The 14,474-nt window shown below is 42.8% G+C and overlaps 2 protein-coding genes across 5 annotated transcripts; one reads left to right on the top strand and one right to left on the bottom strand.

Moving 5' to 3' along the window:
• Positions 1–20: 20 nt before the first annotated feature.
• Positions 21–3,228, bottom strand: LOC125766888 (uncharacterized). The gene is made up of 2 exons (XM_049432983.1): positions 1,515–3,228; positions 21–1,441 (listed from the first exon to the last, which is right to left on the bottom strand). Exons 1-2 carry the CDS (start codon positions 2,892–2,894, stop codon positions 1,430–1,432), a joined length of 1,392 nt encoding a protein of 463 aa, XP_049288940.1. The 5' UTR covers positions 2,895–3,228; the 3' UTR covers positions 21–1,429.
• Positions 3,229–8,019: 4,791 nt separating this feature from the next.
• Positions 8,020–14,343, top strand: LOC125766897 (guanylate kinase). 4 transcript variants are annotated; one of them, XM_049432993.1, is made up of 6 exons: positions 8,020–8,382; positions 11,063–11,195; positions 11,267–11,413; positions 11,479–11,705; positions 11,789–11,899; positions 13,365–14,343. In XM_049432993.1, exons 1-6 carry the CDS (start codon positions 8,235–8,237, stop codon positions 13,415–13,417), a joined length of 819 nt encoding a protein of 272 aa, XP_049288950.1. In that variant the 5' UTR covers positions 8,020–8,234; the 3' UTR covers positions 13,418–14,343. The 4 variants fall into 4 exon arrangements, with proteins under 4 accessions (XP_049288950.1, XP_049288951.1, XP_049288952.1 ...); XM_049432995.1 differs by lacking the exon at positions 8,020–8,382 and adding an exon at positions 8,401–8,921; XM_049432996.1 differs by lacking the exon at positions 8,020–8,382 and adding an exon at positions 9,078–10,762.
• Positions 14,344–14,474: the final 131 nt, after the last annotated feature.

The following is a 14,474-nucleotide window of genomic DNA, read 5'->3' as shown; positions in this document are numbered from 1 at the left end:
GTATAAATACATTCAATATATTGTAATACGGATGTATTACGGAAGATTTAACTTTTCGGAAGGAGGCTTTGGTAGCCTAATAACAAAGACGGAAGGTATAACGGAAGAACGGAAGACAGAACGGAAGAACGGAAGAACGGAAGAACGGAAGATGTTGCTTGTACAACGATCCAATAACGAATACCTTTATTCAGCATGACAGTTGCGCAGCACACTGTCATGTCCAATGGTCATAATTCACTCTGACATTTCGAAAGCTCTTCACAATGATACCGGTTGCGGACCTGACACTACAGTATATTACAGCTCGGCTATCCTGACTTAGGATTGACCTCAATCCTACTTGACTACATACCTAATCATATCTACGTATTAGTGGCCCACTTCCTAAGCTTATCAACTTCTAGAACGCCATCATAGGTCATTTGTGTATGCTGACATCCCTCAACATCTCTAACAACATAGCGGTCATGAGGAAGAATTTTGTGAATTATATAAGGGCCGCGAAACCTACAGTTAAGCTTTTTGTTGACACCGCTTGTGTCTGTATATTTGATAGCTACTAGATCTCCTACGGTGAATTTAGGAGCTGGCTTGTTCCTATCGGCTAAGTATTGCTCATTTCGATTTTGCGATATTTCGATATTTTCCTGTGCTTCGGAACGGAGACGATTAAGGTCTCGACTAACGTCTTCTGTTTTGGACTCAAGAAATTCACGAGGTACATACAATTGGAGGGGATAGAGGGGAGACTGATGATAAACAAGACCATCTTGCAAGACGAATCCATTAACAGGACCGACTTCGAGTTTTCGTTTTAAAGAGTCAATGGAAGGATCTCTTGATTGAGCTACCTGAAGTTGAAAGTCAAGGTCTAATTCGCTAATTGCACCTACTGCTTCAGTTCGGCTTAATGCATCCACGTGAGCCATAGAAGTCTGATGAGTGAGATTGATCTTCATTTTATGATTTACTAACTGAGTGCATTGAATAGAATCGTCGAGATAATTTTCCTTAATGATTGGTAGGACAATAGCGGATTGCTTTGAAGATAATGTGGGGCCAACATCAGGCTCAATTTCTGATTCATAAACGTCAATAGCAGAAATTTCATTGGTTGCCACATCTAGTGAATCCTGGTTCTGGGTTTCAATTCCCCCCCGAGGGGGCTGCATAAGAGAGACGTAATTCTTAGAGTACGTAAGACGGACGTTAAACGAAGGGAGTATATCTCTACCTATAATTATTGGCCAGTCCATAGAGTTCTCGGGTAATATAATAAATGAATGATTGAGGATCACCTCCTTAAATTTTATACGGCACGTTACTTGACCACGAGTATAAAGTCGGGAGTTCCCTAGGCCACGAAATCGAGAAAGGGCTAACGGAGCCAGGAGTCCAACTGGCACTATGGATTCATTTATAAAACTTACAGAACTACCTGTATCAAATAGAGATTGTATTCCTTTTACTACCACAACCGGTTTTCCTAACTTAAGAAAAGAAACACTCACCTCTTGTAATTCATCTAATGCCAGAGTTTCATTATCATCACCCGCAATACGAGTAATTGGATCCGGATGAGCAGCAGCATTCGCGACCTTCTTTGGGCAATTTTTGTAGTTATGCCCCATCTGGAAACACGTGAAGCATGCCCCCGGTGGTCGGTTGGGGCGAGAACAGGCACTCTTAAGATGTCCAAACTCCGAGCAGTTGTAACATCGAATGATGTTCTGCGTTGCTCCTCGATTGGTCGAAACAGGAACTTTCTCCGGAATTGAAGATGATGTCGTCGTCGGCTTGGGGACTCTTCTGGACCGAATGGTCTCGAATTTCTTAAGCATAGGCTTCAGATCTTCCAAGTTGTTCGCCATGAATCGCATCCCAGCAGTAAGAGATGGGCTATCCAGACCATCGAGGATAATGTTGATCAATTCGGGTTCCGGGATGGGGGCTCGGCTGGCAATACGTTGCATATCCAACACATAACGTAAGGCGGTCTCCTTTGGGGAGAGACGACGGGATCGTAATTGTCGAAGAACGGCTTCAACCGTGGGCGGCACACTCAAGGTTGAGATGAGTTCTTCCTTTAACTGTTCCAGCGTAAGGGCACGAGATGACTGGGCAACAATAGCCGCAGATCCTTTAAGCAACCGACGAGCATGAACGAATTTATCAGCATCCTTCACACGATGTAGGGAGAAAGTATAATCGAGGTCATCCAACCATTGGATGATACATCTGTCGTCGTCTCCCGTGAAGGGTTCGATTGTTTTATCGAGTTTTAAGTCAGCAATCGGTGGTGGAGCATATTCAGACTGGTGTTCCAAAGCCTGAATCTTACGGCGCAAATCCACTAACTCCAATTGTTGCTGCAATCTGCGAATTTCGTCATCGTAAGTAGCCTGGGTGCATTTGTTAGCCGGGTTACATTCTTTGGCTGCACTATCAACACGCTCCGCTTCGGTAGCGTCCAACATGGCAGCACCGCACTTTACGGGGGTAACACTTGAAGCGTCCAAAATGGCGACATCACGCTTCGCGAGTGTGGCACTCGAGGCGTCCAAAATGGCGGCATCGCGCTTCGCAAGTGTGGCACTCGAGGCGTCCAAAATGGCGGCATCGCGCTTCGCAAGTGTGGCACTCGAGGCGTCCAAAATGGCGGCATCGCGCTTCACGGGTGTAGCACTCGAAGCGTCCAAAATGGCGGACAGGCACGTGGTAGGAGCATCGGTCAAAGGCGCTTCGGAAGCTGGTTCCTCGTCTGGTATCGGTGTGGCGTCAATTCCCATAATTTCAGCAAACAATCTCCGGATCTGGGCAACGGTAGCGGAAGGGGGAACCGCAATCCCCGCATCCGACAGAACGCCCAACATTTCATCACGGCCAGGCATGATCTAAACCAAGATGACACAACGGCAGCACGGGGCGAATCCCACTTCTGAGATGTAATACGGATGTATTACGGAAGATTTAACTTTTCGGAAGGAGGCTTTGGTAGCCTAATAACAAAGACGGAAGGTATAACGGAAGAACGGAAGACAGAACGGAAGAACGGAAGAACGGAAGAACGGAAGATGTTGCTTGTACAACGATCCAATAACGAATACCTTTATTCAGCATGACAGTTGCGCAGCACACTGTCATGTCCAATGGTCATAATTCACTCTGACATTTCGAAAGCTCTTCACAATGATACCGGTTGCGGACCTGACACTACAGTATATTACAATATTAATACTTCCTGGCAACACTGCCAATGTCGACAAAGCAACTGTCGACAAATCGATGAACTTTAGTTAATAAAGAAATAGGTTAGTTCTCGCTGTAACCTCAACGTGTTCAGTTCATTTGTTCTCCGAAACATTCATACCACATATTTCGAGGCTTCCAACAGGTTATGGGCCCAGCCCACGCGGTATAGTTGAACATTGAACGCGGTATAGTGAGTGCGAGGACATGTACAATAATTCGCTAATCATATCTGTGTGAACAAAATTTTGCCAAGCGTGTGTACAGTAAAAGGACATAAAATACAGTAATTCGCTAAGCGTGTGTGAGTGTAAAACTATTATTCGCCAAGCGTGTGTATAGACAAACGAAAATGGCTGACCACCGGTTTACCATCGCCAAGCTAAGTAACACCAATTGGGCGCAATGGAAGGTGCGAATGGAAATGCTACTCGTCCATGAGGAGCTGTGGGATGCTGTCTTCACAGAGCTCCCTGGCGAAGACAAGAGAACGGCGACATGGAAGAAGACGGACGGCAAGGCCAGAGCAACAATTATTCTCCTTATTGAAGATAACCAGCTGCCCATTATTAAGGGGTGCGAGCATGCGCGGGAAGTTTTCCAAGCCTTGGCCAGACACCACGAGCAGGCCACAAGATCGGTGCGCGTTTCATTAATTAAGAAATTGTGTTCAACAAACTTGACCGAAAACGGCGATGTACATTTGCATTTGGAGGTTTTCCAAAATTTGTTCGAAAAGCTTGACGCTGCGGGAACAAAGCTGGACGACGAAACTAAAGTTTGTATGCTTCTTAGAAGTTTACCTGTACAGTTCGATGGCTTAGTAACGGCCTTAGATAATGTCCCTGGCGAACTAACAATCGAAACTGCAAAACTACGCATAATGGATGAAAGCAATAGGTTGAAAGATAGAAAAGGAGAGAACACCGGTTCAGAGAAAGCCATGTATAGCCATACTAGAAAATCAAATAAGAAGAGCGTGTGCAACTATTGCAAGAAACCAGGACATTTCCAAAAGGACTGTTTTAAGTTGAAACGCGACCACAAAGAAAAAGAAGCGAAACAAAAAGGCGCAGAAGCTCGGCAGGCAAAAGAACAATGCTTCACAACGTGTGTAAGAGCCATGAGCGGTTCTCGTAATTCATGGTGTGTGGATAGCGGCAGTTCGAGCCACATGACAAACGATCGCCATTTCTTTAGTAAGCTCGATGTGAGTGTGCGTGTTAAAATATGGCTCGCGAATGGTTCGACAATAACGTCAGCTGGCATCGGTGAAGGTTTCCTGAAATGCTACGACGGTGACGGGAATATCAATACCATTCCTGTGAAGGATGTGCTGTTCGCTCCAGATTTGGATGGAGGATTGTTATCGGTACGGAAATTAGCTGAAAGAGGATGGAAAGTCGTATTCGACGAAGCGAGATGCAACATTATATCGGCAAATGGGAAAATTGCTGCAGTAGCGGAATCGTACGGAGATATATACAAATTAAATATGGTTGAAACTGCGAAAGTGTGTGTGGATTCACACCACCTTCCTAACTGTCAGCATATTTGGCATCGGCGCATGGGTCATCGTCATCCGGGGGTGCTAGAGCGTGTCAAGCAAGAAGGACTCAGCAAAGGCCTCAACATACAGGAATGCGGAATAAAAGAAGTTTGTGAGTATTGTTTGAGAGGAAAATTAACCAGAATTTCCTTCCCCAAAACAGCACAAAATCGGACTAAACGCATCCTAGACTTGGTTCATACAGACGTATGTGGGCCAATGTTAAATACAACTCCAGGCGGATCCAGATATTTTATGACAATTGTGGATGATTATAGTCGATACTCTGAAATCTTTTTGTTGAAATACAAATCCGACGTAGCCAGTTGTATCAAGCGGTATGTGGCAATGGTACGAACTAAATTCGGCAGAAACCCAACTGTAATCCGGTCAGACGCAGGCGGAGAATACATGAATCGCGAGCTGAAGACATTTTACGAAACAGAAGGGATTCAGGCTCAGTTTACCGCAGCGTATTCCCCACAACAGAATGGCATCGCCGAAAGGAAAAACCGCTCATTGAAAGAAATGACTACGTGTATGTTGCTGGATGCGAAGCTGGATAAAAAATATTGGGGCGAGGCAATAGTTGCTGCTAACTATCTCCAAAACAGATTGCCATCACGCGCAATTGATCGTACACCATTCGAATTGTGGTTTGGGAGCAAACCTGCTCTTGACCATTTACGTGTGTATGGATGTCCAGCATATGTTCACATACCACATGTGAAACGGCACAATTTCGATGACAAGGCTAATAAACTTATCTTTGTAGGATATTGTCTCGATCGTAAAGCTTATCGTTTCCTGGACACCGAAACAGATGAGATAACCATCAGTCGGGATGCTCGTTTTTTGGAGTTGAGAGATGGATCGACAAACTTTGATACTTCTATTCCGAAGACCAACGATGTTATATTTAATCTCGACACCGGAAAACACACTGACAGAGGTAATGAAGTTCAGGAGGAGCCGACGAGCATACTCAAACCAATGCCCATAGTAGCACAGGATACCGACGATGATCAATCCGAATGGATAAGTGCCGAAGATGATTCAGAACATGATGATCAGCATGTAACTGTGCATACTGAGCGTACAAAGCGAAGCAATAGAGGGGTTCTTCCACAATATCTCAAGGATTATGAAGTAAATGCAGCAGTTGCTATAAATGATGAACCCGGTAGCTATGAAGAAGCTATACATGGAACGGAGCAAGATTTATGGAAAGCAGCAATGGATGAAGAATACGAGTCATTGCAGAAGAATGGGACTTGGTCTCTAGTAGAATTGCCAACAGGACGTAAACCAATTGGATGCAAGTGGGTTTACAAGAAAAAGGAAGACAATGTTGGTAACGTGGCTCGTTTTAAGGCTCGACTTGTGGCACAAGGTTTTTCTCAGCGTTACGGTGTGGATTATGATGCTGTATTTGCTCCAGTCGCTACTCAGACAACGTTAAGAATCTTGTTAACAATTGCCGGGCATAAACAGATGACAGTTCGTCATATCGATGTAAAGTCAGCGTATTTGCATGGTCAACTGCAGGAGGAGATCTATATGCAACAACCCAAAGGCTTTATAAAACCAGGAACAGAGAAACTAGTGTGCAAACTTCAACGCAGCTTATATGGTCTGAAGCAGGCGGCCAGAGTATGGCATAATACAATTAGCGAATATATGGCAGCACTGAGTTTCAAGAGGTCTAGATCGGATCCCTGTTTGTATGTTAAAGTGTTACCTGGAGGAGGTCATGTTTATTTACTGATCTACGTAGACGACATGTTAGTAGCCAGCACCAGTGAGTGCGAAATCATAAAAATAGAGAAAGAGCTACAGAAACATGTTGAATTAACAGCACTTGGTGAAGTTAATCATTTCCTGGGAATCAGAGTGACCAAAGGAAAAGATGGTTTCTTTTCACTGGATCAAGAAAATTTCGTGAAGAAGGTGGCGAGACGATTTGATCTAGAAAAATCAAAAGGATCAAGTACTCCGATGGATACAGGATATTATCGAGCACGTGAAGGAAGCAAGAAGCTTCAAGACAATATTCTATACCACAGTATGGTAGGCGCCTTACTTTACATAGCCGTAAATACCCGACCAGATATAGCCGTGAGTGTGTCTATTTTGAGTAGACAGGTCAGCAGCCCAACCGAAGCCGACATGGTGGAGTTAAAGCGTGTGGTTCGATATTTGATGAAGACCAGAGATTACAAACTGATACTGACGTCGAATCGCAAAGAACCGTTGAAACTGTGTGGATTTAGCGATGCTGATTGGGGCGGCGATACTTCCGACCGAAAATCTAACACAGGTTTCTTATTTCAGCTCGGAAAAGCTACAATTTGCTGGGCAAGTCGGAAGCAGCCTTGTGTTTCACTTTCAAGCATGGAAGCGGAGTACATAGCGCTAGCGGAAACGTGTAAAGAATTGATCTGGTTGAGACGACTGTTAGAGGAATTTGACGAGAAGCAGCATGACTCTACGGTGATATACGAGGACAACATTGGGTGTATCAACTTCGTGGCGATAGAAAGGCTTTCGCGACGTTCAAAACACATCGACACTCGTTTATGTTTCACGAAGGATCTGTATGATAAAGGCGAAATTGTTCTTCAGTACTGTGCGTCGGAGGATATGGTCGCCGACATTCTCACTAAACCGTTAGGGTGTATTAAGCAAAGGCAGTTTGCAACAGCAATGGGATTAATGAACTAATAGTACTAATTATTAATACATTGAGGAGGAGTGTTGGTATAAATACATTCAATATATTAATACTTCCTGGCAACACTGCCAATGTCGACAAAGCAACTGTCGACAAATCGATGAACTTTAGTTAATAAAGAAATAGGTTAGTTCTCGCTGTAACCTCAACGTGTTCAGTTCATTTGTTCTCCGAAACATTCATACCACATATTTCGAGGCTTCCAACAACGTTTGCTATCCCTACGATGAAACCACGTGTCTCAGGACACCCTGTTCAGTTTAAAAAATAATTGCACTGTGGTATGCGGATTCAATGTATATTTTTCTCGCATCATTCATTATTTTTTGTTCACAAAAAAGCCGGAATATTTTTCATTCATCTAAAAATAAGTCAAATATATTTTTAGTATGTAGTAAAATTACAGATATTATTTTCGAACAAATAAAAAATGTCCAATGGAGGTCGCTTGTTGCCGTGTTGACAATTCACCCGTCAAAATGTACACAAAACCCCGCGCGCCAGCTGTGTGCGTGTGCGCTTCTGCGTAATTTTTCTGTTTTCGGCAACTGCATACAAAGGAAAAGCAGTTCGTTGGTTCGTGCTGGTTCGCCGCTCCGAGTGTGAAAATTTGGTGAAAATTCGGTCAGTGCTAAAACATCACCGATACCGGCAAGCCGGCAGAGAGCGCAGTTCTACCGCCCGTGGAAAATTCCACTGATGTTACTCAACAACGTCCTGTGCCGGACTGCTGCTGCTGCATTACGGGTTTGCGCGAACGGGAAACATTCACTCTGCCAAAGTACTTTTACCAGTCGGCTAAACCAGTGCCCACGGTACCAGAACAATCTACAGTATTTAGCCAAAGGTAAATAGGTTGTTAAAGGGCCACCGCACCCACCAACAAACTTGCTGCTTCGCGTACCCGGAAGTGAGGAAACGAAAGCTCACATGCGGACCATGCGGTTGGTGGTGTGACATTACACTTGAAGCTTGCTTTGTTTTAACACGATTAATGCGTTAAGGTGGAATCTTGTGCCAAAGTAGTAAAATATACAGAAACGATTCTAGAAACTATTCTACCTCGCAGTAAAGGCCTTCGAGCGGTTCCATAACTTTCAGTCATTGAGTGAAGGAGCACACAAGGACATTTTTCTCCTACTTCCGGTTGTTACAGTAGCTTACCAAAAGAAAGACAATCCCTATCGAATCGTCGTCATATTGCGGCTGTGCGTCTTTCCACTAAGCTAAACGTTAGGAATACATCTATAGAACAGGCACCAAATTTCTTAACAATCAGCGAAAAAAAAACAACAAACACAGCTTCCTGTGACTAACAGCTTGTGTCCCCGGCATTCGTGTATAACCGACTCATCATGCTTACACTAACCGTGTTAATTGCAAGGGGTGAGTAGCTAGTTCCTTGCAAATGTCTGGCGAATGGAAACGTCGTACAATGAATTCATCGTAGTATCCTGTAGTTTGTTGTAGCGCATGCATGGTAGTCCGATTCATGTTATGATTTGCTTCTTTCAGATCCAATATCGTTGAAGTTAATGAACGGTAGAATATGCCAGAATATGCACTAGCTTCTCAATCGCACTGATACGAACATGTGGCCATAATCGTAGCGTACATTCATGCGTGTGTACAAATCATTCGGAAATTCAATCGCCTTTGGCTCGACGTCTCCTAGGCTACCTAGCGAAAAGAAAACCGAACCAAAGAACAACGGTCCGTCGAAACAATGAACAATGGCGAGCCGGCTTCTGTCGGCAAGAGAACCGAACGTCGGCCTTGATATCGGCGGGATTCGCGAGCAAATGATTGCACATCGTCTCTTGTTCCCGTGAAAATCTCCCAAACCACCGGTGTGGCCCTTACGAGACACGCTGAAAAATGAGTGCGTTCGTTTTTAATAACCGCAAATGTGCGTACTATTAATAGATGCGTACCACACGTTGCCAAGCCAAAAATATCCTCCATTAGCGCGATCCGAGATGCACAGGATGAGATGCCAGAGATTGTGTTTCTGGCAATAAAATGGAAAGGAAAAGACATTCCATGGTGAAACGTGATAGATCGTCATCGGTGCGAATCTAAACAAAAATCCGTCCTAGAAAAACACTGCGACAGATTTATATGTCTTAAAATACGTTTTGTGGGTCGCCAATTACACTATTAAATTGCACCCCGATCGCTGGCGCACTGTGCAGAAGGACACAAAAACTAACGTACTATTGTGATGCTGTAATTAGAGTGAATCGAATTTACGTTAGTTTTGTGTCCAACTATGACGTCCACCGGCCCAAAATGGGGGTGTCGTCATAAACTGACCGATGGCCTATATGTGGTAAAATTAACATTTACGCGATGTTAAGCCACTCCGGTGCGCTAAGAATATAGATCTACACCCTCTTTTGGCAATAAGCGCTGTTTCGGTTGCTATCTAGTTTTCCGCCATTTCCCAACCACGTGATGATTAATATATTTCTTTTTAGCTGTTCTACGCTAGTCGAATGGCAATGTTAACTTAGACTAAACTTTGCTAGAAACCATTTCAACAGCGCTTTGAAAACCTGCGAAAGAAAAAGCCCTTAGCAACGAGAGCGAGAGAAAAAGGGAAATTTTGCGAAATGGTAACGATCGTGATCCTCCGCCCGATAAGCGCTTGCGCCCTTTGCACAGTACGATGATTTGAAATGGCTGCTTTGCGCATGGCAGAATCCATTTGCGAAACGAAGCACCGCAGCCGAGTCCGAGCGGGAAAGCGGAGAATCATATTAACTCGCGCCCGAACCGTACCGAACCCAGTGCATATCCAAACGTTGCTGGATCAAGATCCCGGGAGGACCGGAGACCGTACTAACTGCGCCATTAGCAACACTGTACATGCGGTCGGACACGACCTTGTCAAGCGCGCGGTAAATGTGAAAAATTTCCTTTGCCGGGAGTGTTTTATTTTTTTCTTTCTTGTCTGCTGCTTACTCTATTTACCCACTAAGTGATTGCGTTGTGTGTTGGAAGGTTTTGAAAGGAAAATAAGTTTTTGAACTATTTGTTTTTCACTCGAGTGAAAGAGACGAGATCGGGAAAAATTGTGTGAGTCATACGCTGTGTTCGGTGTCGGTACAAGGACCGCGTTCGTGAGGTGGATCATACTAGTAAATAGGTCGCATTTGGCATTAGCAAATATTGCGTGTCGGACATAAAATTTTATAAGCTGTATTTGGTGGGGTTGATCAGAGGTAGGACTCGATAGACATTATTTTTCATTAGTTGCTAGTTTTGTGCATGATTATTTGCTTTAACAATTAACGCGTTTACTGAAGGTGATTGCTGACCGATAGAGGATGTACATTGTAGAAACTATTTAAAGTGTTGTCCCTCCTTAGACATGGTTCTAGTAACGATTCGGAAGCGTTGTCGTTAACAGTAGCTGCTTTACTTGTTTAAAAGTGCATTACCCGAATATCCTTTGTTGAAATTAATTCTTTATTCTACCATTTGTTGCGATTGTTGGTGTACACGTACACGGTTGTGAGCAGCATTTTCAAGCCTTAACGGAAAAATGGTAAAACAAGGACCACGTCCGCTCGTCATCTGTGGCCCATCGGGTTCGGGCAAAAGTACGCTGCTGAAGAAGCTGTTCAAGGAATTCCCGGATACGTTCGGTTTCAGGTAAGCTTAAATTAAATGTTAATTTGTAGATTATTTTTGTAATGTTAAAAACATTCTTTTCTATCTTCCAGCGTGTCTCACACCACACGCAAACCACGTCCAGGTGAGGAAAATGGTGTCCATTATCATTTCGTCTCGGTTGAAGAGATGCAGTCCGCTATCGAGAAGGGCGAGTTTATTGAAACGGCGGTATTTAGTGGCAATATGTATGGTACCAGGTGAGCGTGCGATCGGCGTTGAACCAGCAATACAAGATTTGCTAAACAGATTTTCTATCGTACAGCAAAAAGGCCGTAGAGAACGTACAGCACCAGGGTAAGGTGTGTGTGCTGGACATTGAAATTGAGGGTGTGAAACAGATTCGCAACTCGGACCGATTAAACCCACTGCTGGTGTTTGTAAATCCACCTTCGATCGAGGAACTGGAACGCAGATTGCGTGGCCGTCAAACGGAAACGGAGGAAAGCTTGAGCAAACGTCTAAACACAGCACGCAAAGAAATAGAATATGGTAAGCGGGACGTTTCCTTTGTTATTTGTTTTGTAGCAAAAAACAAAAACTATAATTATTCTATCACCTGTCTGTTTTCGTAGGTACGGAACCGGGTAATTTCGATGTGGTTGTGCAGAACAACAACCTGAAGCAGGCGTATGAAGATCTGCGCAATTTCATCGTACGGGAGCTCGAAACGCAACAAGGCCAAGGTATCAATGTTAGCCTGAATCGTGTGTTTGATGAGTGAAGTGTGGAACGTTTGTTTCCAACTGTTTTTGTCCCCATTTCTTACCCTACCCTGATATGACACAAATGTGACCACCACGATTCCTATCCACTCCAATTTGTTTATTGTACCATTGAATCTAACGCGTGAAAAATCCCGTTTCTCTAACAGCTCTAAACTTTCCTACAAGAAAGTGTACAAATTTAACAATCTTAGTATATAGGTGTATTGCCATAGCAAAACTATACAAGACATGACCTACGGTATTGACCGGTGCTAGGAAGCAAATGATCATTCGCAAACTCTACTCGGGGCAAAACATACAAATGTTTCGTTACCTAAACAAAAAGCGTATCTCTTGATTGTGCATATAATTTGTAGCAGGGCGGTGGTACCGAGACAGTCCCAAAACGGAATTGGCATTTTTACAAACACCGCCACTGTGCAACTTTATACACGTACACCAAAATATCTATATACCACCTAATAATCATTAACCGTAAAAAAAAAACGCCGAGTATTTGCAAAAACGAGGTGCAGAGTTTTCGATACATTTATATTTTGTTATTTTATTTTTCGTTATTTTACCTTTCTCTCATGGTTGAATCCACTTTACGAGGATCATTTTTATACAATCAACAAAAGTACGATTAATTCCCAGTGCAGTGTAGGATAAAGTTTGAACCACCCTGTATGTTTAGTGTCTCGGCTAAACACGTAGTGGAACACGAGTCAAGAATGAAGAACTCAAGCGTGTTGTTTATCGATAGTATTTTCGATATATACCAATTATACGGCCAAGGTTGAAAGCTAAATGATGAGCTTTACGATAAACTAGAAAGATATAAAAGAAAATTAATGCACATTCCAGTGTCAAAGAGTTGTTCGATTAGAAATTAAACCTCAGTTTAAAATTCCTGGCGATAACGTTGTGAAACTCTTCTGAGTAAAACGAAGAAGCATTCAAAGCAATCAAAATGAACCATCATATCCAATACTGTTTCCGATACACTTCCTTTTACACAGTCAAATTATTTTAGCGTGTACGTATGACATTCCATGATTAAGATGAGGGTTATTAATTAAATACATAAATTGGTTAGGACATTAGGGTTTGGAAAAAAACCTCCATGAAGTTTACTGTCGAATGTGAGTGATATTGTTTTGTGGTGCTAACACGCAATTTGTTCTACACCTTCGTTTTTAACCTTCGTTTACGTTCCCATTTGTGCATGATGAATGATGTTTGGCTTTGTGTCTGATGTTTCCGAACCAGCTGCCTAATTAACCATCAGTTTCAGCAGGTTCCTGCATTGCGCTTTGTGGCTAATATGTTTGCCAAGTTGGTTCTTGTGTCGATAAGTTGACAAAAAAGCTTCGTTTCGAAAAAAAATCGATCACACTAATGAAATGGATAAATTATTCTTTTCCTTCCCCGCTTCGTTTAGATGTATTTCTTGTCACGTCACTGGTTAGCAATTACAAATCACTTGAAGTTTAGTACGGTACCTTCGGCTACCGCGAGAGTGACCCCGATTTGGGAGGGGTGAAAACCAATTCCTTCGACAACTTTTGTTTTGTTTTGCAACTCTCCACCATCATCATCGTCATATGCACCGCGCAAAACGTTGTCCTTTTCCTTGTCGATCTTTCCACTGTATCCGGACAGGATAGGGAGAGATTGAAGCACTAGCCTCACAGCGTAGCAACAGGTGTTTAGAATGATACACCTTTCCCATCCAACCAACCCAGCCGCATTGTTGCATTGTTGCAAATTCCAGCTTGTTGTGCAGTTGTGCTTTTTCCTGCGTGTAGAGCCACTGTGTTTAGGTGAACGTAAGTGTTAGTTTAAGAAAGTTGTGACGCGCGTTTTCTATCCCATCTGCTCGCTACCTGCCACAAGTAAAGTCAAACAACAACCCGCATCACCAACGGCCACCGTTGGTGTTGCGTGCCGTTTGTATCAACGCAATGCGCAATGCTTTTTATGTATAGAACTTTTTTTTTATAAATATATTGCAACAAAAACATTTTATTTTCTATAAGCAAACTTTACCAAACCATATAGCAGAGTGAATTATTTTCCGAGCTTTTCCATCTACTATCTGCCACAAAGAGTGTTTAGTGAAATTGGCCTGTGGAACACAAATGTTCATTTAACGTAATTGCCAAACAAAAAAAGAAAACAGAAAATAATTCTAGAATAATACACCATGGATGGAACACTAATGTTAGAACAGAACCACATGTTTATAAAACTTATAGTACTGTACTAGGAGATATAGCTACACATCGTTTAGGTACTACTGCACTGTACCGCATATTGGCAGATTTATACAGTTTTTCTCTGTTGTTTTAGGAAGAGAATTAATGAAATATGTTAACACACCAATTCACAATAAAGTGTACTATATTATAAAGCATGAATGTTGTGGATTTCAAAAGTTCTCATTTAATGGTTTGTGAGCAGAAAGAAACAGTAAATAATTTATTTAGACAAAGTCATTTTTTTATCACGCCCCCGTGTACTTACTTGCCATCAAGCGATTTAATCGTTT

The sequence above is a fragment of the Anopheles funestus genome, chromosome 3RL, assembly GCF_943734845.2.
Source record: "Anopheles funestus chromosome 3RL, idAnoFuneDA-416_04, whole genome shotgun sequence".
In the NCBI taxonomy this organism is placed as follows: domain Eukaryota; kingdom Metazoa; phylum Arthropoda; class Insecta; order Diptera; family Culicidae; genus Anopheles; species Anopheles funestus.
This window is presented reverse-complemented; position numbering and strand designations above follow the sequence as displayed.